Source organism: Aotus nancymaae, unplaced genomic scaffold (assembly GCF_030222135.1).
Source record: "Aotus nancymaae isolate 86718 unplaced genomic scaffold, 86718_ANA_hifiasm-v0.15.2.pri h1tg000040l, whole genome shotgun sequence".
In the NCBI taxonomy this organism is placed as follows: domain Eukaryota; kingdom Metazoa; phylum Chordata; class Mammalia; order Primates; family Aotidae; genus Aotus; species Aotus nancymaae.
The window spans coordinates 62,043,429-62,068,715 of NW_026988454.1; the positions used below are offsets into that span (position 1 = coordinate 62,043,429).

The 25,287-nt window shown below is 39.8% G+C and overlaps 1 protein-coding gene and 1 long non-coding RNA gene across 6 annotated transcripts in view; one reads left to right on the plus strand and one right to left on the minus strand.

The window, feature by feature from the left end:
- LOC135268344 (uncharacterized) overlaps positions 1-925 on the minus strand; it is a 29,760-nt gene extending 28,835 nt beyond the window's left edge. The window contains exons 1-2 of the long non-coding RNA XR_010336658.1: positions 738-925; positions 526-649 (exon numbers count right to left, since the gene is read on the minus strand). This is a non-coding gene — a long non-coding RNA (uncharacterized LOC135268344). The remainder of the gene's footprint in view (positions 1-525; positions 650-737) is intronic.
- Positions 926-1,042: 117 nt separating this feature from the next.
- Positions 1,043-24,834, plus strand: POPDC3 (popeye domain containing 3). 5 transcript variants are annotated; one of them, XM_012438490.3, is made up of 4 exons: positions 1,043-1,224; positions 20,235-20,974; positions 22,629-22,737; positions 23,982-24,834. In XM_012438490.3, exons 2-4 carry the CDS (start codon positions 20,490-20,492, stop codon positions 24,261-24,263), a joined length of 876 nt encoding a protein of 291 aa, XP_012293913.1. In that variant the 5' UTR covers positions 1,043-1,224; positions 20,235-20,489; the 3' UTR covers positions 24,264-24,834. The 5 variants fall into 5 exon arrangements, with proteins under 5 accessions (XP_012293913.1, XP_021526186.1, XP_012293914.1 ...); XM_021670511.1 differs by lacking the exon at positions 1,043-1,224 and adding an exon at positions 1,852-1,867; XM_012438491.3 differs by lacking the exon at positions 1,043-1,224 and adding an exon at positions 2,319-2,400.
- The last annotated feature ends 453 nt before the right edge of the window (positions 24,835-25,287 follow it).

Below are 25,287 nucleotides of genomic sequence, written 5' to 3' on the forward strand. Positions count from 1 at the left end.
GAGTGAAGGCCTAGGATCAAGTGGTTTCTAGCCATTTCTGGGGTGTAACAATATGTGTATTTCTTGATCCTCAGTTCCAGCATCAATTAAAGGGAGTTAATTTTACCATCTATATTCATTGTTTTTGTGGTTACCCTGGGGCTCCAAAGAGACACTGATTGCTCAATAAATGCTTGTTCCTGGAGTCACTGTTACCAATGTGGTTATATAAAAGGAAAGTGAGCTAGAAGAAAGGAGATAAAATTCTTAAATTAGAGGCGTGTTTTACTGGTCATCACCAACCCCCACATTTGTTTCACACAAAAACAAAACAAAACTTTGCTAATTGCAAAGGAAGAAAAAAAATGCACCCAATTATTACTTTAAAATTGTATGTATTTGGTTATTACTTATTTGAGCTTTTTTTTTTTGTCATTTGTGTTTTTAAATTTTTTCCTTTTATGATTGTCTATGCCCTTTACTCATTTGGTTTTTGAGATGTTCACTGATTTGAATATAGATATTTTATTGGTTGGTGCCTCATACCTGCAATCCCAAGCTTTAGGAGGTCGAGTCAGGAGGATGCTTGAGCCCAGGAGGTCAAAACTGCAGTAAGCCGTGATCGCACTCCACTGCCCTCCAGCCTGGGTGACAGAGTGAGACTCCATCTCTAAAAATAAAACATTTAAAAAGATACTGTATTGGCCTTTCTCTGTCCAATACACCCAAATATTCCCGTCCCCACTCTGGTGATTTACCTCTTCATTTTGTTTACGGTGTGTGTGGAGCGAGGGTGAGAGGGCCGGCATGTAGGTTACGCGGTTCAGCAGCCAGCTCATCGCTCCTGCCCAGTGTGACAGCGAATACTAGGTGCATGTTACAACAGCGAGCGGTACACTCCGGGAAACGCATCTTTGGAAACTTTGGTCCATAGCGGCCGCTAGGATTCTCGGCGGCCCCGCACCCCGGTGGCCGCACCGCCTGCCCCGGCCCAGACGCGGCCGCCGCGCCCGCCCACCCGGCTGCGCCCCGGGGCGCGCGCCCGTGCCCGGCCCCCGCCCGCGCCGCCGCGCCGCTCCGGAGCCGACTGCGGTCACGCTGCGCCCGGCGCGGCGGGGTGGACGACAAGGCATTCGCGAGGCGGGCGCTGAGGGCTTCCGCGCGGGCCAGCCGGGTCCGGCGCGCTCCGCCGGGAAACTTCTGCGGACGCCCGGCGGGAGCTCCGCGCAGGGCCCGGAAGGACAGGTAAGAAGGTGAGCCCGGGGGCGCTGCGGCCGCCGCCTTCCGGAGCTGTCCGCACCCTCGCACCTCGCGGCCGCTTCGGCCAACTTAGCGGGCGCGGCTTCAGCGGGGCCGCCGACTCCCACGAGCGCTTGCGTCTGGCTGCCCGGCGTTCCTGCGCTGCCCGCGCCGCTCCCTGCCCGGCTCCCGCCAACTCCGCGCCCCCCGGGGTCCCGGGTCCCAGCGGCGCCGCTCGCGGCTCGGAGGGCTGGGGGTCCTCTGCTGCGATTCCCGCCCGCGCCGACCCCTTTAGAACGCGAGTCGTCTGCCCTAGAGGCTTCCGGGCGAATCTTCCTCCCAGATCTTCTCCAGCAGGTCCTACACCGGCCCCAGGCACCATGGAGCCCAAATAAACAGGCCAGGTTTGCAAGGGAGAAAAGCCGTTCATAGGGGCCCTAACAGTCTTGGGTTTCACCTTGGGGAAGTCCTGTCACCGCCGGGAGTTTCCTTTCCCCGCCTGTAAGCAAAGGGCCTGACTGGGGTCAGTGTCCTCACGCTGTTCTCACAGAGTTGGGGGTACGAAGGTCGCGCTGACCTGTTTTCTCTATTTGGGGATCCCCCTGCCAAAAAAGAAATTTGCCTCCCACGAAACTGTCTTATCACTAAGGTCGGTTACAGTGCTATCTTTTTGAGGGTATTTTAGGTAAAGATGAAAGACAAAAATCAAAATACAGTAAGAAGGGCAGTGCCAGAAATTTAGCCAGAAGACATTTGCAGAAAGTGAAAAACTCTATTTGTAAATAATAAATGGAAAAGTAGAATTCGAAGCCCACTTTTGAACGCAATTTGATTTACTAAACTTCTGTGCTTCCTGACTTTTCACTCTAATTCCAGTACTTAGATACTTTGAATTTGCAAGCCTACAAACTGCAATTGAGTTTTATAGCAGCCTTAAAAAATTATTGTTGCCTGTTCATACTAAGTTTAGTGGCTGGTTTTTTCCCTTGTTTTTAATTCTACGGACTGTTGCATGAAAATATCCCCTTGTCAGGGTACAATAACTTGGCATTGTTCTTTGTGACAATAGAAAACCCACAAGAACTACATGGGACAGAAAATATAAACAAAAAATTGGATCTCAGTTTCCGAATGTGCAAAATGAAGAGCTCTGGCTGATCCCAGATTCCAGATATCTCTGAGGTTCTTGTTCTTTTCTGTCCTGAAAATCTGTGTGTGTGTGTGTGTCTGTGTGTGTCTTCAGGAGTTTGGGATACAAATATTGAAATCTAAGATACTCTGTCCTTAAAATTTTATACGTTTAAATGGGAAACATTTGATAGTTGAGTTTCTTTAATCATATCAGTCTCTTAAAACAGCTGAATCATTGTGCATCCTCTGCTTCTAAATGATTACATTCTAAGTTATTAAATAAAAATGTATCATGGGAAACCAAAATCCCATACTTTTCACCACAAGACTGACTAATAGGGTTGACACACTAGAGTACTGATGCCTACTTATTTTGAAACAGTCTCCAGGAAAAATTAAGAATGTTATGAAGCATTTGCTACAGTATGTGAGCGTTAACACATAAGCAGCATGGCAGGCAAGAAATTTCAAAACTGCTTTGGAAATATCCATGATAGATCTCAAAGTCTGTAAACTGCAGTTGAGATCACTTTTTGTAATTATGGTCATTGGTCAGCTGGGATTATGAGCTCTCTCAAGAGAATGAATTTCCCTCCAATTAATAGAAGAGTATCTTGAATCACTGATTAGATTGTTTTAAAGGAAGAGAGAACATGCTTCTCTCTTTTTTCTAAGTAGTTATAAGAAAAAGTCTTACAGGGAAAATTTCATTAGGTGTTTTCTAAACTAAATAAATAAATAACCAAAAGTTCATAACTTAAATTATGTATAAAAATGCTGGGTCCTCCTCTAGCCCAGAGAATCCAGGAATTAATTCACATAGACTTATAGTGATAACTTCTTATTTTCTGTTCCTCAACAGAATAACAACCTCCTGTGACTCTTGCACACTGAAATTGGCTAGGATGGGATCATCAAGGAAGGGATGTGGGGTAGTATTGGAAGGACAAGCAAGTGGCTAAGCTTGTAGAAAAATTTCCATCCCTCTGAACTTCATTTTCCACTCTGAGCAATACCGATAATAATATGTAGGTTTCAGAGTTGCTTTGACTCTTAAATGTGTCTGTGTTTGTAGGAACTAGTACTTGCAGAGAAAGAGCACAGGTAATCTTGGTTCTTCATGTCTTCCTTGGAAGGTGTTTGTTTTCGAGCTGAACAAATTGCAGCTGCATTGTAGCTAACAGCTTTTGCTTTTAATTTCAAAAATTCTGTATGGCAAAATCTTAATAATTGTTGAATCTGGGCAACAGGTATATGGGAATTTATTGTATACTATTTTCTCTATTTTTGTCTATGTTCAGAATTATTCATCAGAAAAAAAAATTTAAGTGTGAATCTGAAAAATAAACCTATACTTTGAGTTACTTCTAGTCCAAAATTTCATTTTACATTGTATTTTTTAAAATTAGTGAATATTTACATATGGCAAAATATAAATTATATACTATGTAGGGGATGGATGGGCAGAGACTGGTCCTAGAGAACAATCCATGGCAGCCTTCAATTTTTTTGTGTGAAATTTTTCTTTATTATGAAACAATCTAATGAAAATATGACAATGTTGATGTTTGTTAATTCTGGTTGTTGGGTTCATGGATTTTTTTGAAATTTTTATATTTGAATTTTTTTACATTGATTTTAAATCACTGTATTGTTTCCCAGAATCAATTATAAAGAATAAAAATCATGCAGATATTTTTAAAAAGGTAAAAATGGTTTCTACCCCACCATCAAGAAATACTCATCTTTAACATGAAGTGAAAATCATTGCATATGTCTTTCTATGCATTTATACAAATAGGATATGTTGGCCGGGCTCAGTGGCTCACGCCTGTAATCCCAGAACTTTGGAAGGCTTAGGTGGGCAGATCACCTGAGCTCAGGAGTTCGAGACCAGCCTGGCCAATGTGGTAAAACCCCATCCCAAAAATTAGCCAGATGTGGTTGCATGTGCCTGTAGTCCCAGCTACTCCAGAGGCTAAGGCAGGAGAATTGCTCAAACCTGGGAGGCGGAGGTTGCAGTGAGCCGAGATTGCACCACTGCACTTCAGCCTGGTGACAGAGAAAGACTCCGTCTCAAAGAAGAGGAAAAAAGGATTGAGTACTGGGCACTTTTACACCACCTATAGTTTCACTTCTACTCATATCCTAATTTTTAATATTTATTTATTTTTTGAGACAGCGTCTCGCACTGTCACCCCAGTCTGGACTACAGTGGCGCAATCTCAGCTCACTGTAACCTCCACCTCCCGGGTTCAAGCAATTCTCCTACCTTAGCTTCCTGAGTAGCTGGGATTACAAGCATGCACCACCACGCCTGGCTAATTTTTGTATTTTTAATAGAGATGGGGTTTCACTATGTTGTCCAGGCTGGTCTCAAACTCATGACCTAAGGTGATCCTCCAGCCTTGGCCTCCCAAAGTGCTGGGATTACAGGCATGAGCCACTGCACCTGGCCTATTTTATATTTCTTTAATTTTGGAGACAGGGTCGCACTCTGTCACCCAGGCTGGAGTGTAGTGGCATGATCACAGCTCACTGCAACCTCAACCTCCCAGGCTCAAGGAGTCCTCCTACCTCAGCCTCCCATGTAGCTGGGACTATAGGCACTCACCACCACATCCAGCTAACTTTTTTTTGGTAGCGTTATGGTCTCACTCTGTTACCCAGGCTGATCTGAAACTCCTAGGCTCAAGGCATCCTCCCACCTCAGTCTCTCAAAGTGCTGGGATTACAGGCATGAGCCACTACACCCAGCCCCAATTAAAAAAATACGTTTATATTGTGAGAATCTACAACATTTGCATTGTGTTTTGTAAACTTCATTTCAGATATAATTTAGTCTTAGTAACTAACTAAATGGAATCATGATGAATCACTGGTCCTTTTACTGTGGCATCTCAAATATCAACTTTTAAATTTTGATTCATCCTTTGATTGGCTAGATTTTGTCAATACGTTTGTTTATTTCCAAGAAGGGCTCATTTCCTGTGTCTTTTTATGTTTGAAATGTCCATGTTTCTTTTGAGTCATCCCTGACTCAATGGTTTGACCAAACCATTTTTCAACTTTACAGTGGCACAGAGACAATACAACATTCAGTATGCACAACTTTTGGTATGGCACCCAATTAAACACATCATCATCATAAATTGAATATACTGTAAGTCAAACTTGTTTTCAACTTATGATATTTTCAACTTACCATGAGTTGATTGTACCTTGGGGAGCATCTGTACTTGAATGACCATTTGGCTGGCTATAGCATTTTTGAGCCAGTTTCCTTACCTCCGGATTATGTACCCTTGCTCCATTCACTGCTGGCATCTAATGTGTCTTTAGAGAAGTCTAAGGTTGGTTTCAGACTTTTTGGCCAGGCGCGGTTGCTCACGCCTGTAATTCCAGCACTTTGGCAGGCCGAGGCTGGTGGATCACTTGAGGTCAGGAGTTTGAGACCAACCTGGCCAACGTAGTAAAACGCTGTCTCTTCTAAAAATACAAAAAATTAGCTGGGCCTGGTAGCATGTGCCTGTAATCCCAGCTACTTGGGATGCTGAGGCAGGAGAATCGCTTAAACCCAAGAGGTGGAGGTTGTGATGAGCCGAGATTGTGCCATTGCACTCCAGCCTGGGCAAGAAGAACGAAACTCCATCTCAAAAAAGAAACAAATTTCTCCCATGCAATTGACTTCCTTTTTCTGCTTGGAGTCCTAAAGTATCCTTTCTATTCCTGAAGTATAGTAATTCAGGCTCCATCATTGTTAAGTTCTGTATCAATTTTTCATGGAACCTGGTACATTATTTCTATTTCTAGATTTCCTATTGGAATAACCTGTTGTTTTTAATTTCAGGATTTTTTTTCATTATGAATGCTTTTTCTTTCCCATTTTGTAATTCTCTACTTCAAAGACACCAATTATTCTTACACTGTCTCATCTTTGTTCTCCGTAATGATTATATTCTCTTGTTTTAATTTCTCCTCTGTTTTCTTCATTCACTGTACTTGTCTAAATGATTAAACTGTAACTGATTTATAAATGAAAGTGTAGCATGGTATAAACAGAATCAGGTTAGGAATGATGATATTTGAATTCTAACTTGGCCAAGTCTTTCTTAAAGAAGTTTTCATGCTTGAATAATAGGTAAATAACTATCCCTCCCTCCTGCCCCCAGTATTTTTGGAGCTATGAAATAACATACATGGAGTAGTTCATGCTGGTTCTGATACAGGGTTGCTACTCAAGAGATGCTGGTTGTTATTACTTATTCCTCCATTCAAGATGGAGGAGGGGTGGTGTTAGAATTCAAGTTCCAAACACATGATACATTATAATTGTTCTGGAAGTCACAATGCATGAGGATAGATAGTGCCTTTTTCCCTCGGTAATAAAAGGAAATTTAACCTCCATGAGAAAAAGAGATAAACAGAAGTACTTTAAAACATTCTGTTTGGGATTTATTTTGTGGATTCTCAGCTTATTTTCTGTTGTTTGTGTTCATTTTCAAGTTTATATTAAATCTTGGTAATGCATGGAAACCCACCAACTAGTGGACCATCCTTGATCAATAGTTGATCAGATATGAAAGGAAATTTAAGATAATGATTCTAATCTCATTAACACTTCAGACTGTTCTAAAATATAGCATTTATTTAAAATTTAGTATGCAACAACTGACTTTAAATGAGTTTTAATGGCTGGGCACAGTGGCTCATGCCTGTGTAATCCCAGCACTTTGGGAGGCCAAGGCGGAAGGATTACTTGAGTCCAGGAGTTCAAGATCAGGCTGAGCAACACAGGGAGACTTCATCTCTAATATATAAAATAAATAAAATAAAATAGTTTAAGTAGTTTATTTGCAGATAACATGTATTTTTAGTTATTAATATTTAAAATAGATCTCAGTTTTGAAAACTGGACTTAAATAGTGTTAACATTTGAATTTCACTAAAATGGAAGCTCCATGAGGACAGGGTTTTAATGAATAATAATAATTATTATTATTATTACTATGTGAGACAGGGTCTTTCTCTGTGACCCAGGCTGCAGTGCAGTGGTGTGATCACAGCTCTCTGTAACCTTGACCTCCTGGGCTCAAGTGGTTCTCCTGCCTGAGCCTCCTGAATGGCTGGGATTACAAGTGCATGCCCACCTAATTTTTTTTTTACTTTTTCTAGAGATAGGGGTCTCACTTTGGTGCTCAGGCTGGTCTCAAACTCCTGTCCTCAAGCGATCCTCCCACTTCGGCTTCCCAAAGTGCTGGGATTACAGGCATGAGCCACTGTACCCAGCCCAGAATTATTGCATATATTAATTGACAGTATTTTCATGGCCATTTGAGAGCTAATGATACAGTTAATTATGTTATAATGCATGTTTTGAAAGTAAGCATTATTCCAACAATTGACATATTAGGGAACGATTTGGGCATAATAAAACTTTCATGTTTGCTTATGCATGTTTTACCCAGAAGAAACACTAGATGAATGCATTAAATTGCAACTAGCTGACCTAAGCTATGTAGGGATACACAAAATGCACATACATACACTTCTCAAACATCTACCAGCTATCTTGGTTCGCCATGAATTATCCTGAAAATTTACACTTTGGTATTCTTTCACACTTGTCAACTATAAAAACATGCTCATTCTAGGATTGAGGGTCTGAGAAAGAGGGCAACTTTTTATTCCTTCTTCCACCACTTCACCATAACTCAACAAATTGCAACCATTCCCATACCACTTCCCTAGCAAGTTTTTGGCCTTTTTTTCAGATCAAGTGCCATATTTGTGTATTTTTAACCATTTAAAACACACATACACACACACACACACAACTGTGCTACTGTTTTTATTAAATTCTTATCTTTTAAAGAATGTGCCACTGATGAAGATTTTAAGTGTTATATCCCTAACCCCATTTTTCTCGTGAGTCCCGTGGTTGTTACTGCACAGTTCAGCATAGTGCCGTGACTGTTTAGGATCACGTATGTTGTTGTGTTATAGCAGAATTGACTCTGGTTGGTTAAAGTAGCATAGAAGTGATATTAAGTATCATGCTGTTGAGAAAATAAGGGTGATATCTACATCTGGCAGTCTCTCTACTAAAAGAGTCCAAATATGACTCCCCTGACCCAGATATGTGGTCAACCTGGTTATTTAGCCAGAAAAAAAGAAAAAGCAGAGATTATGGCTAATTAGATATCATACATGATCTTGTTAGGGCTGTTTACCAGGAAGGAACTTGAGAACCTAATCCAAACATAGAAAAAGTGAGTTCATTTTCTGCGTATAGGTCACTTGGAGTAAAGGAAAGCACAGGTGTCTACTGTTGATTCATATAAAGAAATGACTGCTTAATGTATCCAGTTTCTCTTGCATCTTTCATCAGGAATCTCTTTAGTAAACGAACTGCATGATGTCACAACAGCTCATCAAAAGGGAATGGCTTCCTGCTTATGCCTTTAACCATTTCCAGGATATGGAGAAGTCAGAAGAATGTGAGCAGAGCCTGTCAATTATTTAAAACAGTCTAATGGCAAGCATGAGAAGTGGAGATTAACTGCTGCTTCTTCAAATTAAGGATTTTTGCAACTATAGGGCTGAGTGACTCAACGGGTAGGACCTACCTTCTTATCCCACTGTAGCTCAAAAAACTGTAGTTTCTTAAGAAGACATTTATTTAATCTAAACTGAAGAAAGAAAATAAGAATGTTGTTGATTTGTTTTGTTCCAGTAAGTCCAGATATTTATTGAAATTGTACATGTAGCAGTATCTTGTGGTGGTTAAGAGAGCAGACTGTCATCTGCCTTCCTGGGAGTGAGTCTGGGCTCTATCATTTGTGTTTCCTTAAGCAAACCAACGTAACTTTCCTAATATCTCAATTTTCTCATCTTTAAAATCTGGACAGTAAAACTATCTGCTCAGTCAATGCCAGATGCTAGTAGTAGCATATGAGGATCAAGGTGACACCTGGATATTGCCTTCCCAATGCTGAAGTCACTTGGCCTTGGTGGCATCACACAATTTGAAGAAATACAGAGTTAATTCTTTTGAGTTTCTCTGGGCTGTATTTTGAGTGTCAATCTCTGATTATATCTAAAACATTAAATATTTGCCCTATCTTTATGGCTCAGTGTTTCAAAGAACTGACTGATCTGAAAGACAACCATGAAAACATGGTATTCCAGGAATTTTGGAGATTGGAATATGAATGTCATAACTATTCTGGAAGTTGCCCATGTGTTCAAATGCTTAGAGTATGATAACTACCTGACTGTATAAAAAGGAAAACCTCTTAAGTGATACTGGGAACCACAGTGAATTTAATAGAATTCCCAGGGTCTCTCATAGGGTCTTGTTTTCCAGGTTCTATCAAGGAACTATTCTCACCTGATTTTCCTGATTTAAATCTAGCAAGGATTGTCTTCAGCTTTACAGATCTAAAATTCTAATTCCATCATAAAATTATAGATTATTAGATTAATGAAAAGCCTCATGTACACTGAGTACTTAATACCATTTATGTGTGTGTTTAGTTTTCTGTTGCTGTATAAAAAAATGACTACAATCAAGGTGTTAGACACACTGAACTTCTTATTTGGAGTTTGGGGTTCTCTTCCAAGCTTTTCAGGTGGCTTACAGAATACAGTTCCTTGTGGATATAGAACTGAAGTCTCAGTTATCTTGCTAAGTGTTGGCTGGGACTTCTTCAAGCTCATAGAGGCCACCTGCTGTTCCTGTCATTGGAAACCCCACAGGCAGTTCACATATGGATGTTTGCCTTCTTCCAGTAGGAGCACATCAATCACTCTGGCATCCAATCTCTCTCCAATCCTGTGGTGGAGTCCTATATAACTTAACATAATCATGAGAGTGACTATTCCACCATCATTTGTCATATAATGTTACCTAATCAAGGGAGCATCTATCTCATAGGTTCTGCCCACACTCAGGAAGAGGGAATTATACATAGCATGTATACCAGAAGGGCAGGAATGTTAAGAGCATCTTAGAATTCTGCCTACCACAGTGTGTGATAAAATGAGAGATCAATCATGGATAGAGGTAACCGTGATGTTAGCTGAGACACGAGAACAGAAAAAAGTCCACCATAGCCTGTCGCTATGTTCTCTAATTTCCTCAAGTCTCAAGGAGACTCCAATATCTCATGGGTAAGGAGGATCAAAGGCATGCTCCAGCCTAGGAGACTGATAGTACATGAAGAGTCCCCATGTATTGTGTGAAAACAAAGGCTGGTGTGGATACTCTAGAATCCACATCAGAAGATGAAATGAGAAAATTAAGCCATGTAATATAATTGCTTGGGAAGGGGAACTCTCGTCAGCCAAAAAGAAAAAGTGATACTTCCCTTGGCAGGATAAAGGAGCCAAGTGTTGTAGTAGGGCTGGCCACCCCTGTAGGCAGAAACCAGATGGTGACATCTATGCTTTGACTGCATATGAATATTGTAACCAATACCATTTACATTTTCATCAACACTCTGTTCTAAATCTTGGATAATTCTTCCATATTTATACACTTATGCATTATACATATGCAATGTTTGCATAGCATCATGCCAAGTCTTTTCATTTCTTCTTACTTGCGACTCTAGACCAGCACTGTCCAATAGAAATATAATGCAAGCCACATATGTAATTTTAAATTTTCTAGTAACATTATTTTAAAGTAAGAACAAGTGGCTGGGCGTGGTGGCTCACGCCTGTAATCCCAGCACTTTGGGAGGCTGAGGCAGGCGGATCATGAGGTCAGGAACTTGAGACCAGCCTGGCCAATATGGTAAAACCCCATCTCTACTAAAAGTATAAAAAATTATCTGGGCGTGGCAGCATGTGCCTGTAGTCCCAGCTGCTCAGGAGGCTGAGGCAGGAGAATTGCTTGAACCTGGCAGGCGGAGGTTACAGTGAGCCAAGATCGTTCCACTGTACTCCAGCCTGGATGACAGAGCGAGACTCCATCTCAAAAAAAAAAAAAAAAGAAAGAACAAGTAAAGACAGTTTTAATAATAGGTTTTACATAACCCACTACTTCTAAAACACTATCATTTCAATATGTAATCAGTATAAACATTAATGACATATTCTTTACACTTTTTTTTTTTTTTTGGCCGAGTCTTGCTTTGTTGACCAGGCTGGAGTGCAGGGGCACGATCTCTGCTTATTGCAACCTCCATCTCCCAGGTTCAAGTGATTTTCCTGCCTCAGCCTCCCGAGTAGCTGGGATTATAGGTGCCCACCATCATGCCTAATTTTTGTATTTTTAGTAGAGACGAGTATCTCACCATGTTGGCCAGGGTGTTTTGAACTCCTGGCCTCAAGTGGTCCACCCGCCTCAGCCTCCCAAAGTGGTGGGATTACAGGTCTGAGCCCCTAATAGGACGTGCCTATCCCATTCTTTACTTTTGTAGTCTTCACAATCTATTGTGAACACTTTCATTTCTCCCTGTGAAAACTTTCATATCTTTCTTAATAATCTTCACAATCCCAGTTTTCATTTACCATTGTTCTGTGTGATAGTAACTGCTAAATCTCTCTCCCTTCATCCTACTTCTTATCTTCTGTAAATTCTGCTAAACTCAGAGCATCAGATTAAATATGGCTAAAACTGAGTTCCTTTTTCCTCTGATTTTTTTTCCCTAACTTCAAGATCTTGTATAACTCCAAAATGTCTTCAACCCTTCTTCATTCCTCTGTCTCAACAGACCCTTTCACTTCTTCCTCATAGTCTAATACATGTTTCCTCTTTTTTTTTTTTTTTTTAAATCCACACCTAAACTGTTAATTCAGGTATTGGTCATATCCTACTTGAGCTTTCTGACTTACTAAGCCTTATTCCCAAGCTGTATTTCAAACACTGTTTTTCTACTTGTGCACTCTTTATCAGTCAGTAAACGTTTACTAAAGACCCACTCTGTGCTAGACAGAGGAACATTTCAAATATATATATATATATATATAGTCTATTAATAAAACTGTTATTCTATACACACACACCCCCCATCTATGTTCATTTTTTAAATGCTTGAATATGTAACCCAACTGAAAAAATTAAAAAATTGTGATGCTTTAAAAAGGAAAAATATACATAATGGTCAATATGACACAATCTATGAATGGAGGCCATGTAGACAGATAATAAAGGCCATTAAAAACTCAGCTTACAGCTGGATGCGGTGGCTCACAACTGTAATCCCAGCACTTTGGGAGGCCGAGGCGGGTGGATCACGAGGTCAGGAGTTTGAGACCAGCCTGGCCAAGATGGTGAAACCCCATCTCTACTAAAAATACAAAAATTAGCCGTTGTGTGGCAGGTGCCTGTAATCCCAGCTACTCAGGAGGCTGAGGCAGAGAATTGCTTGAACCCAGGAGGCGAAGGTTGCAGTGAGTTGAGATCACGCCGTTGCACTCCAGCCTGGGCGACAAAGCAATACTCTGTCTAAGAACAAAAACAAAAACAAAAAAACTCAGCGTACAAGGTACACTTCAGGCCACCATGGTCAGGAAAGGCTGCTGCAAAATGTTCAGAAGGCTTGATCCTTTTTGGACTGATGAGTGTACGGAAGGAAAATGTCTTCTCACCAGGGCAAAGGGTGGAAGTGAAAACACATGAAGAGGAAATGTACCTTTCCAGCTCCTTAAAAATAAGGACTAAAATTCAGATCCTTTATTCTGTGGAATGTTGTGGTGTCTCTTTTCCCTCCCCTGCCCCCACCTGTCACCTCCTTCCTATCTCTTAGATTCATTCAACAGTTCTTAACCCTAGTTGAACATCAAAATCCCTGGGAAGTTTGTGAAAAAAATTCCATGCCCCGGCAACAAAACAGGCCAGTTAAGTAACAGTCTCTGGAGCTGGGCCCCAGTCAAACACCTGGTCTTAAGACCTGCAGTCTCAATTCAGTTCTGCCACTCGGCTCTATATTTTGACCCATATTTGGAATCGTCTTCTACTCCTTATCATATGGAGTCATGTCATTTTAGAACTGTTAATGATGTCCAATTCTTTTATTTTACCAATCAGGAAACCAGTCTAGCGAGATTAAAATCGCATAGCTATCCAGGAGTACTGCTAAGACTAGAACCCTTCTCTTGGGTAGTAGTCAAGCTGGATAGACTAGATATGAGAATGGTGAGCTAACACCAGCACTACATCCCACCAACAGGCAAGAGGGCCGAAGCGCATGATGTTGAGTAATCAGCATGGAAGGACAGCCAGTTGTCAGGCAAAAATGGACAAAGCTGAAGTCCTGCAAACATGTTTGACAAGGGTAATTCAGACATCATTCTGGAATAACATAAAATAATGCCTGTCAAACTTTAGTGTGCATAAGAATCAACTGGGAGCTTATTAGAAATTAATCTTCCTGGGTCCTATTGCAGTGAGTCTGGCTCAGTTATCTTGGGTGGGGCTAGAGAAGGGGCATGAGGGCATGTTTAGCAAGTTACCCAGGTGATTCTGATGTGTCCTCTGATCTGAGGACACACTTGAAGGGAAGCACTAAACATTAATCTAAGGTAGAAGATCGATGCTGGCTTCCCAGAAACAGGCTCTTTGACCATTGAAAAATGGAGACTCAGGAGTAGCATGGTTACCGTAGCTGTATCTACCACCAGTAGGAAGTCAGAACACACAAGATAGGGGAGAATAACACAGAGATCATCCTTGCAGAAATGAGTTAGTTTAGGATTTATAATTTAAAGACTGATAGCAGCCAAAAGTGACTCATCTGTATTTCTGTCTTCAGTTGTAATCATCTGGAAGAAAGAAAGCTTTTTAAAAACTATACTTTTGGCTGGGCGCAGTGGCTCATGCCTATAATCCCAATACTTTGGGAGGCTAAGGCGATCACTTGAGGTCAGGAGTTCGTGACCAGCCTGGCCAACATGGTTAAACGCTGTCTCTACTGAAAATACAAAAACTAGCCAGGGTGGTGGCAGGTACCTATAATCCCAGCTATTCAGAGGCTGAAGCAAGAGAATCATTTGAACCCAAGAGGCAAAGGTTGCAGTGAGCCAAGATTGCACTACTATACCCCAGCCTGGGTGACAGAGTGAGGCTCTGTCTCAAAAAACAAAATGAAACAAACAAAAAAAACAACAAAAAAACTCCATTCTTCTAATGGCCCAGCTCTGTAACACAAAAGCAACAAGTATAGTGGTGCTATTGCTATATTATTTTTAAATTTGCAAATAATTTTAATTTTCATTTGAACCTCCAGTATTCTTTAGGTAGATAGAATAAAATGATATTTCCTATGTATTACCAATGAATAAACATGCCGGGGTTTACCTATGTCACAGAGAGGAGACTAAAGCTACATTTTCTAAATCCTTTTGTAGTGGAAGCAAAATAATGTAGAACCCACTATGAGCTTTGGAATCAGGCAAACCTCCGTGGAATCTTAGTTCCATTGTAGGCAATGTGACCTTGAACAACTTACTTTTTCTCTGAATTTAAATTTTCTTGTCTGTAAAATAGAGATAATAGTACTTTCCTCCTGGGGTTGTTAAATGAGGTAATTTTTTAAATATGCCTGGCACATAGTTGCTGAGTAAACGCACCACCTCAAGGACAAGCAGAAAAAACCAGCTTAAGAAAATGAGAATTTAGCATAGGAAACACATACCAAAGTTGAGAGCTGATTCTAATTAATGAGTAGAATATTGATGGAATTTTGAGTTTGTGGGTTGCTTAGCAACCAAAATTAACTCAATACCACTGACTACCCGAGTTGTTTTTAATCAAAGCAGTAAACTGCTCTTAAAGAGCTCAAGGTTGTGAACAGACAAAAGGATTCCCCTGTGCATTTGGGGTTTTGCCAGACATTTTGAAAAAATGATGCCCCAGCTCCTCTGTGGTTTTGTACTTAAACATCTTGGGCATTTGGATTCCCCCAATTCTATGCCCGTAAGTGATGGAAGATGTTACATCTGTTACATTAGCTAGAGGGTGAGAAAGGAGAAGGGAGTGTATTAAGCCAAACTCATGGAGTGCTAGGTCTCAGAAATACAAAAGCATTTGTCTTTGCCCCTGCTGCCCTTTAAAATTTCAGTCTAGGAGAGGAAACAAGTCAATATCGAATAATACAGCAAATTATTCATGAGCCACTCGCTGTGTCCCCCGCAGTAGTCTAAGAGTTACGGACTGAGCAGTACAAGAACACAGAGGGCAAGTCTGAAATATCCACGGTTAGGATTTTTATTTTCTTGGCAAAGCAGCCCTGAAAGAATATCCCACGTTGGTTCCCCAAAACATTAATATTTGATTCACAGCCTTAAGAGCTGGCATTGAATGTTGGAGAGGCTCTAAAGAGGGGTGGAGGGAACTGGAACTCCATGTCACTGTAGGTCACTTCCACCTCTTTTACCTGAAGCCAGAGACTCAACCAATCTCTGCCGTTCTTTTCTCTCTCTCTCTCTTTTTTTTTTTATGTCTACACTTCTTACCCATAGAAACTGGGATATCATTCATATGTGTTGTTTTAAGCTGCTAAATTTATAGTGATTTGTTACAAAGCAATAGGTACCTAATACTGCACTTATCTGCAAACACTGATTGTGTCAGAAATACCCTTGTGTGAGACGTAGTTCTGAAGAGACTATAAGTCTTATATACCCCATACACAGGATGTAGAATAATAACCAATGAACTATTTTTATTATTTCAATTAGCATTTTACTATAATACTATCATGGGCTCTGACTTATCTAAGAAGTAAACAAGGGCACTGCATTGTTCGGGACATAAGTTTAGTTGCTCTAAGAGAGACCCTAAATCAGCCTCTCTTCTAACATTTGTAGAGCTCAGGGCAAGAAGATGAATGAAATACCATGCCTAAATAATTAAAAGTTATAAACGACTGTTTAATGTATTCTATTCAACAATATTGACAATATACCTTTATAATGACAATATATGTGGAAAGCTATAGTCTTGATATCATTGAAAGTTGGCAAAATATTAAAGGTAAAGGAATTTAGTATTATGCCTGTTAAGTATTCTGCTGATGGACAATGTTTGGATGAAATAAGATATACATATAATTCATAAATTATATAGTCTATAACAAATATTTTTGCCTTCATTTCAGAATAATCCTTAATTAATGTTTTTATTTATTTATTTATTTTTTAGAAAGAAAGAGAGAAAGAAAAAAAAAGAATGAAGGAGAGGAAGAAAAAGGAAGAGAAAGAGGGAGAGAGAACAGGAGTATTGCTTTATTGCCCAGGCTAGAATGCAGTCTAAAAATGGGAATTGAAAACCTCTTTTATGCCAATAATTGTGCTTAACAATGGAGACAGGAAGGAATAAGGGAAGAAAATAACAAACAAGCAGCCAACCAATATTTCATTTAAACCTATGAAATACTATGCAATTACTGATGAGTGATTTACTTCCACTTATATAGTCACTTTTAGAATAGGTGTGATATGATACTGATAAGAATGTATGTTTTATGTATTTGAAGTGGAGAGTTCTATAAATGTTTATTAAGTTTACTTGCCCTTCTTTTCTCATTTGTAAAGCTGGGCATGATGATTTAGATTCTGCCTCCCTCATGGCAATGAGTTTGAAGCAATGAGATAATAAACACAAAAGTTCTGTTGCAATAAATGCAATTTCTAGCTAATCTTCATCAATGTGCCAGCAGGTTTACATCACATTTCATTGAGCATCCTTGTATCTTCATTTACGTTTTCTTATTCCTTTATAACTTGTAGTCTTAACAATTTAAAGAGAAAAAAAAACCTGATGAACTTGGAACAACTGTGTTTATTTGCACTTAAATTTGTCTTCATCATTTGTAGCTTGGTGTGCTAACTTCTTTTGCAGTGAAGATCAACTTTATTGCTTAGGAAAGAAATCCATTGTGCCACTTTGGCATGTCAGCATTTATTTACAAAAAACATGACATCAGGCCTACAGGCCTTTAAGGCAGACAGCTGGTTGATGAATCATGTTCAGCATTCATGTAGTGCTGCTGGCATATGTCAGAAGGACACTCCCGCTAATCACCTGCCCCTGTCAGTCCTTCCACTTCTAATAAAGCCTATCTGTTTTGGTGACCGAATAAAAACACACCAAGTGGAGAAGGGCTGGGTGTGGAGTAATTTAATCAGGACAAGTCAGCACACTGCATTGAGCAGTACAGTATCAAGGATAAAAAGATGGTTTGGTAGCAGCTGAATGACATGAAGTAGATTAGAAAAGGCGGAAGCACAATTCCCCTTATTATCATAATGGGTCATGACCCTGGAATGTAGGAGCCCCAATATACCCTCCAAATCAAGATTTTTAAGGAGACAGGATTCCCATAAGTTCCCTTCTGAATTGCCATGAACATTTTACATGGCCTTTCTCTATTAGCGTCATATTAACATTCGCTGAGGATTATAAATTTTTAAGGAAGGTCAAACCAAAGTTTAGAGCTCCACTAGCGAATCTTTTTAATACTGGCTTTCGTGGGTGTGTTTGGTATCTTGAAGAATTGATTGATTTAAAATACCCTAGTTTTGAAACAGCAGGGAGACTGACATTTGCAGTTTGGTATTTTGCAGTTCTCACTACTCACTGTATTTTTAAAATAATTTTTCTTTGTTGTGATATCAAGTAGAACAGAATTTTGTGTTTTGTTTAAGAGTAGAAATTGAACATGTTCAGGATGCTGGTCTGTCTTGAATTTCATCACCATCATCTCGTAGATTAGTGGGGAGGAGAATAATTAGGGATGTGCAGGATGTTTAAATTGTATTTGAAAACAAGTAAAAACAACAATATGACTATAAGTTGTAAGTCTAAGGTTTGTTTTAGTGATTCACCTGGCAGTGTTCTTAAAGTCATTACTTACTGAGAAAAGAGTCATTATCCATGATGAAAAACCAGGAACTTCAACAACAGCTCCTTTATTTCCATTTCTACTTCTATTGATGATTATACTGTTCCATTTTTTTACTCCAGCTAAGTCATTTTCACCTCTGTGTGTTTTTTTTCTCCTATGGGGCAAGGTCTGTGATATCTGATATTTTATTAACAGGTGTGCTGCAAATAATCTATTTCAAAAATAAAACACTAAATATAGCGCACTAGTTCAAGGCTTTTGAAGGTTACTGTGGTTTTTAAAAATCAATGTAATGAATGCTTTACATTGAAATCATTTATTGTTAGGAAACCGGGTGGCAAATGATACATATATTTTGTAGCTCTGTCATGGCTGATGCTCTCCTGACTCAGATTACATATTAGCATTTCTACCATATGGCTGAAAGGGTAGAGAATGTATGTGTAGAGTAACAGAGTTGGTAACATTTTTGACCCTCTGGTAAATAAATACATAAGTAGCAGGAATATTAATATTTATTTAGTTATATGATGCAGCCTTTAACCTGAAATAACCACTAGTACAACAAAGTAGTACTACATTTATATTTCTCAAATAATTTCCATCTAATTTATTAAACATTTTCACAGTCAATTAATGCTCTTAGAATGTGACTTCTAATTATGTTTCTTATGTTTATTGATATAGTAGGGTTCCTTATCATGCCAAATTAAAAAATCTTTCATGAGAGGCCACATGATTGGACCCAGCACATGGGCATGAGTGCCAAAGTTCTGCTCTGCCAGTGATCACTGTGTGGCCTGGGATAAATTATTTGACCTCTTTATGCCTCAAATGCATGTGTAAAGAGTGAATAACCTTATCAGACAGTATCCCTCAAAGGGTAGGCCATGGATGACCATGGATTAACACATCAGAATTACATGGGGAGCTTGTTCAAAATACAAATACTTGGTCCCCACCTGCAGTGACTCTGATTCATATATCTGGAAGCAGTCCATGAATCTGCAATGTTTGATTTATATCTTTTTTTTTTTTTTTTTTGAGACAGAGTCTCACTCTGTCACCAGGCGCCAGGCTGGAGTGCAGTGGCGCGACCTCAGCTCACTGCAACCTCCACCTCCTGGGTTCAAGCAATTTTCCTGCCTCAGCCTCCCGAGTAGCTGGGACTACAGGCAAATGCCACCACACCCAGCTAATTGTTTTTTTTTTGTTTTTTTTTTGTTGTTTTTTTTTTTTGAGACGGAGTTTCGCTCGTTACCCAGGCTGGAGTGCAATGGCGCGATTTCGGCTCACTGCAACCTCCGCCTCCTGGGTTCAGGCAATTCTCCTGCCTCAGCCTCCTGAGTAGCTGGGATTACAGGCACGCGCCACCGTGCCCAGCTAATTGTTTTGTATTTTTAGTAGAGACGGGATTTCACCATGTTGGCCAGGATGGTCTCGATTTCTTGACCTCGTGATCTGCCCTCCTCGGCCTCTCTAGGCTGAAGTGCAGTGGTGCGATCTCGGCTTACTGCAGCCTCTGCCTCCTGAGTTCAAGCGATTCTTGTGCCTCCGCATCCTGAGTACCTGGGATTCCAGGCGTGTGCCACCACACCCAGCTAATTTTTGTATTTTTAGTACAGTCAGGGTTTTGCAATGTTGGCCAAGCTGGTCTCAAACTTCTAGCCTCAAGTGATCCACCTGCCTCAGCCTCCCAAAATGCTGAGATTCCAGGCACACGCCACCATGCCCGGCCCGCATTTTTAGTCACTGTCCCAAGTGATTCTGAGATACACTGAATCACTCCCACAGAGACAAGATTAATATAGAGCACTTAGCTACCCTGAAAAATATGAAGCTAATTTTAATAAATATACTTTTTATACCACAGAAACTTAACATCCAATAGCACTTGTGCTTAAAATACTTTAACTTCATAGAAAATAGGAGGTCAGCTTGCTAAGTAATGTTGCTAATCATTAAATATACCTCACAATTCTCCTTTTGTTTAATTAGAGCCTTTATCTTTTTTCTCTTGCATAGGAAATAGCAGAATATTTGTGGACTGGATCCAAGTAAGGAGCCCAGATGAACTTAAAGAAGCAAGCATGGGATTCTTAGTTTTTCAAGATCCATACACACAAAACCTTTAATCAGCACCAACTCCAGTGTCCAAGTTTTCTCTGATTTTGTAAAGACTGAGCAAAACTCTCATGATGGAAAAGCAAAGGACTTAGTTACCTGTTTCATTGTCATCTAAAGTCAACTGAAAAGTGAACAAAGCAGAGTAATACAGCCATGGAAAGAAATTCAAGTTTATGGAAGAACCTAATAGATGAACACCCAGTCTGCACAACCTGGAAGCAAGAGGCTGAAGGAGCCATTTATCATCTTGCCAGTATTTTATTTGTAGTAGGTTTCATGGGTGGCAGTGGATTCTTCGGGCTCCTTTATGTCTTCAGTTTGCTAGGGTTGGGTTTTCTCTGTTCTGCTGTCTGGGCTTGGGTAGATGTCTGTGCAGCTGACATATTTTCCTGGAATTTTGTACTCTTTGTCATCTGCTTCATGCAATTTGTTCATATTGCATATCAAGTTCGCAGCATAACCTTTGCCCGAGAATTCCAAGTGTTGTACAGCTCCCTTTTCCAGCCCCTGGGGATCTCTTTGCCTGTCTTCAGAACGATTGCTTTGAGCTCTGAAGTGGTTACTTTGGAAAAGGAACACTGTTATGCCATGCAGGGGAAAACTTCCATTGATAAACTCTCCTTGCTTGTTTCAGGAAGGTTTGTACCTTTGGTGCTTGCATGTCTTTCCTCAAGTATTAGTTATCTGTTTGTGTTTCTTTCCACTACATTTTTCTGTCTTAGTGTAGCATAGTCCTGGGTGGCATTTAGCACCCTGAGGCTTTAGTAAGTCTTTGATACACGAGTCATAGACATAGACATAGGCATTTAGAGTATACGGCATTATTTACTTGAAGCAGAAAATAATCAAGAGCTTTAATATTTCATCTTAGAAATCAAATTACATGAATCTTTATGAGTTTGTTTTTCTGAATGCGATATTTGTTTCCTAGATAATTACTGAAAGTCAAGAAGAGGATAATGTCAGCTTCAGTGCTTCAATTCATAGAATACTTACATTGGCGTGCAAAGTATTTTTAAAACTCTTTGATAGGGCATTCTTTTAAGTAACAGAGAACATTTAAATTGTATTGTCTTTTTTTTTTTTTTTTTTTTTCAGTAAATTCTAACAATCGCCCTTGAGAAGCAGACTGTGGGGGTGGGGGGTGGGGAACTTCAGGAACATATATAGAAATCTAAACTTTGAAAACAGGCCAGGTGCAGTGGCTGACGCATGTAATCCTAGCACTTTGGGAAGCCAAAGTGGGAGGACCACCTGAGGTCAGGAGTTCGAGACCAGCCTGGCCAACACTATAAAACTCCCATCTCTACTAAAAATACAAAAACAAAATTATCCAGGCATGGTAGCACATGCCTGTAGTCCCATGTACTCGGGAGGCTGAGCAGGAGAATCACTTGAGCCTGGGAGGCAGAGGTTGCAGCGAGCCAAGATCACGCCACTAAACTCTAGCCTAGGCAACAGAGCGAGACTCTATCTCAAAAATAAAATAAAACAAAGTTTGAAAACAAAGTTTGGGAGAGGAAACAATGATGGGATTACTCATGGTTTTCAAAAAGTTAAAAATTTGGTTTATAGGCCAGGCACAGTGGCTTACACCTGTAATCCCAGCACTTTGGGAGGCTGAGGCTAGTGGATCACTTGAGGTCAGGAGTTCAAGACCAGCATGGCCAACATGGTGAAACCCCATCTCTACTAAAAATACAAAAAACTTAGCTGGGTGTCGTGGTGCACACCTGTAAGCCGAGCTACTCGGAAGGCTGAGGAACCAGAATCACTTGAACCTGGGAGGAGGAGGTTGCAGGGAGCGGAGATCATGTCACTGCGCTCTAGGCTTGGCAAAAAAGTGAGACTCTGTCTCAAAAAATAAATAAATAAAAATAAGCTAAAAAATAAAATTTGGTTTACAGAGTTATTTGCAGCAGAACTCCTCTGTGTTCTTAAGTGTTTCCCTACTTAATTTAAAATCTGACAGAGTCCATTAAAACGTTTTATTGAAGTATAATATGCATACATAAATGGACATGTATCATAAATGTACAATTTCATGCATTTTCTGATGAATTTCACTCAATATTCCAGAATCCTGACTGTGTAAGGAACATAAGAACATGAATCTTAAAGGATATTATGTCACTTAATATAATGTATGAATTTAATATTTTGCCTTTCAAAATCGTAAAGGGCAAAACAGTCATCAGAGATCTGAAATACACTTCTTCTACCCCCTACCCCTGCCCAATTACGTGCTTTCTTTCTCCTTCCCTTATAAATGATGTTCTTGTGTTTTGATAGGATCAGAGTGACAGTTGATGGCGAATTTCTGCATTACATTTTCCCCTTTCAGTTCCTGGATTCTCCTGAGTGGGATTCACTGAGACCCACAGAGGAAGGCATTTTTCAGGTAAGGGATAACTGGATCACAAGGTTAGCACTCCCTCTTCCAAACAGATGTTTGTTTAAAAATAAGCAAACAAACACAGCAGTGGGTAAGACAAGAATAATTTAAGACTTTGGGCCGGGTGTGGTGGCTCATGCCTGTAATCCAGCACTTTGGGAGGCTGAGGCAGGCAGATCACAAGGTCAGGAGTTTGAGACGAACCTGATCAACATGGTGAACCCTCATATCTACTAAAAAAAATGCTAAAAGTAGCCAGGTGTGGTGGCACGTGCCTGTAATCCCAGCTACTCAGGAAGTTGAGGCAGGAGACTCGCTTGAACTCGGGAGGCAGAGGTTGCAGTGGGCTGAGATCATGCCACTGCACTCCAGCCTGGGCAACAGAGCGAGACTCTGTCTCAAAAAAGACTTTGGAATGTACTTTGCAGCATAAATGACTCCCCAATTCTGTTGGACTCCTGAGGATTAATGCCACTTTAGAGGTTCAGCAGTGAGAACAGGTACTACATATGACAGGAAGGAGTCTGTGATCAGTACTTTATGCTTTACTTTGCATAAGTGCATATTTATATTTAAAATATAACTAATTGAGATCTGAGTAAACATTGCTAATGCAACAGTCTAGAAAACATCAAGAACTAAAAAAAGTTGCACTTATTAAAAAAATAAATGATTTTTTAAAATTTAAAATATTAGTGGATTTCAGTTGTTTTCTAGCAACAGAATGCTAAACTTACTGTCATTACTCTGCTGTCACATCTGGCAGTTTTGAAAGATAATCATTTCAGCAGGTTTAATTTATTTGTTACACTGTTTTGACAGTGTATATGCAACAAACTCATATATGCAAGTTAGTTATATAAATTCTATTTTGTACTGCAGAAACTGCTTTAGGGTTAAATGTCCACAGTCTTCAGAATTGACTTGGAAATATTTCTGTAACATTAGCCAATTTTATTTTTTTAATATCAAGTCGTTCTCCCTTCAATAAAATGCAAAATATAGATACTCGAACTTAGAAAAACAGAGAGATTGGAGATGGCTAGAACATTGTGATTATTCATATTACAAATTATATATGTAGTGAGAAATTTTGTAGTTCCTGTTTTTGCAATATATTGTAGGTCAGTGGGCTTTTTCAACCTAAAGAAAGACAGCAAGTGAAATTAATTTAACATTTGCGGTAGAAAAAATGTGGCAGAAGTTTTCTTGCCTCCTCATCTGTTTATGTGTGGTCTTGTATTTTTTAGGTAACCCTCACTGCGGAAACTGATTGTCGATATGTGTCTTGGAGGAGAAAGAAATTGTATCTGCTCTTTGCTCAGCATCGTTATATCTCCCGCCTGTTTTCAGTGTTAATTGGCAGTGACATTGCAGATAAACTCTATGCCTTGAATGACAGGGTTTATATAGGAAAAAGATATCACTATGATATTCGGCTACCCAACTTCTATCAAATGTCAAGTCCAGAAATACGCAGATCACCCCTGACACAACATTTTCGGAATTCCAGACCATACTGTGAAATTTAAGTATAAAAAAAGACTCTTCACCATTCCCCAAATGAAATAGCAAAATACAAAAAAATTAGCTCCCTACTATTTTTATAAATCGAATTCAAAGCGAGATGCCATTGCCAACTGTTTTATTCTTTTCAACAACTGCATTGTGAATAAATTTTACAAATTTTTCTTGTATTTCTTATTGTTATAATTGGGGAGGGGGTGGATAACTATGGGCAGTTTGCCCTTTTCTGCCTCAGAACTGGGAGAATGAAATTCACATTCTCAATTCTTTTCTCACATTTACTCAAATGCATTGTTTTGCCCTATAGACTCAGGTGTTGCTTCTCAAGAAGCAGCCAGCAGGTATTCCCAGCCTGAGGGTGGGTTGCTACTGTCCACATAGGCATTTCCAGAATTCACTTTTTTTTGCTACAACCTCCAATGAAAAGAAGATGTATTACTGTGGTGGGCAGCAATTATTTATTTTAAATGTGCAGTTATTTGATGTGACTAAAAAGGAGAATAAATGCAAGAGATAATATGTGAATCTTGAAGGCTATTTTATTGCTACAAATAAAATAACATTTAAAAAGAAGCATTTTGTGGAAAACAAAGCTGCCTAATCATTACTAAGTACTCCTGAAAAAGAGTACTCCTGAACCAATAGTAAAAATATTGCATGGTGTTTCAATTTCACGTGTTCAGCGAAAAGAGCTTTCAGTGATATGATTGGAGAGTGAGAGTTCACAGGGAATGCTCAGCCCACTACACAAACACAAGGGTCTGCCTCACAGCCAGTGCTTCAGCTTTGTGAAGAAGAGCTTAAGAAAGAACGCTAGTTGCAGATCTGATCCCTACCTTTGGAAAACTGGTTTTCTGAAGATCACATGCAGGCTATGTTCTTTGATACGGAGATATATCATCCAACACTTAACAAGTGTGTACTGAGTACCTTCTGTGGCTCTAGGTGCTGACCTGGGCATGGGGATGGAGATCCCACCCCTGATAAAACTTACATTCTGGGGGTGTGGGAGACATAATATAGTAAATC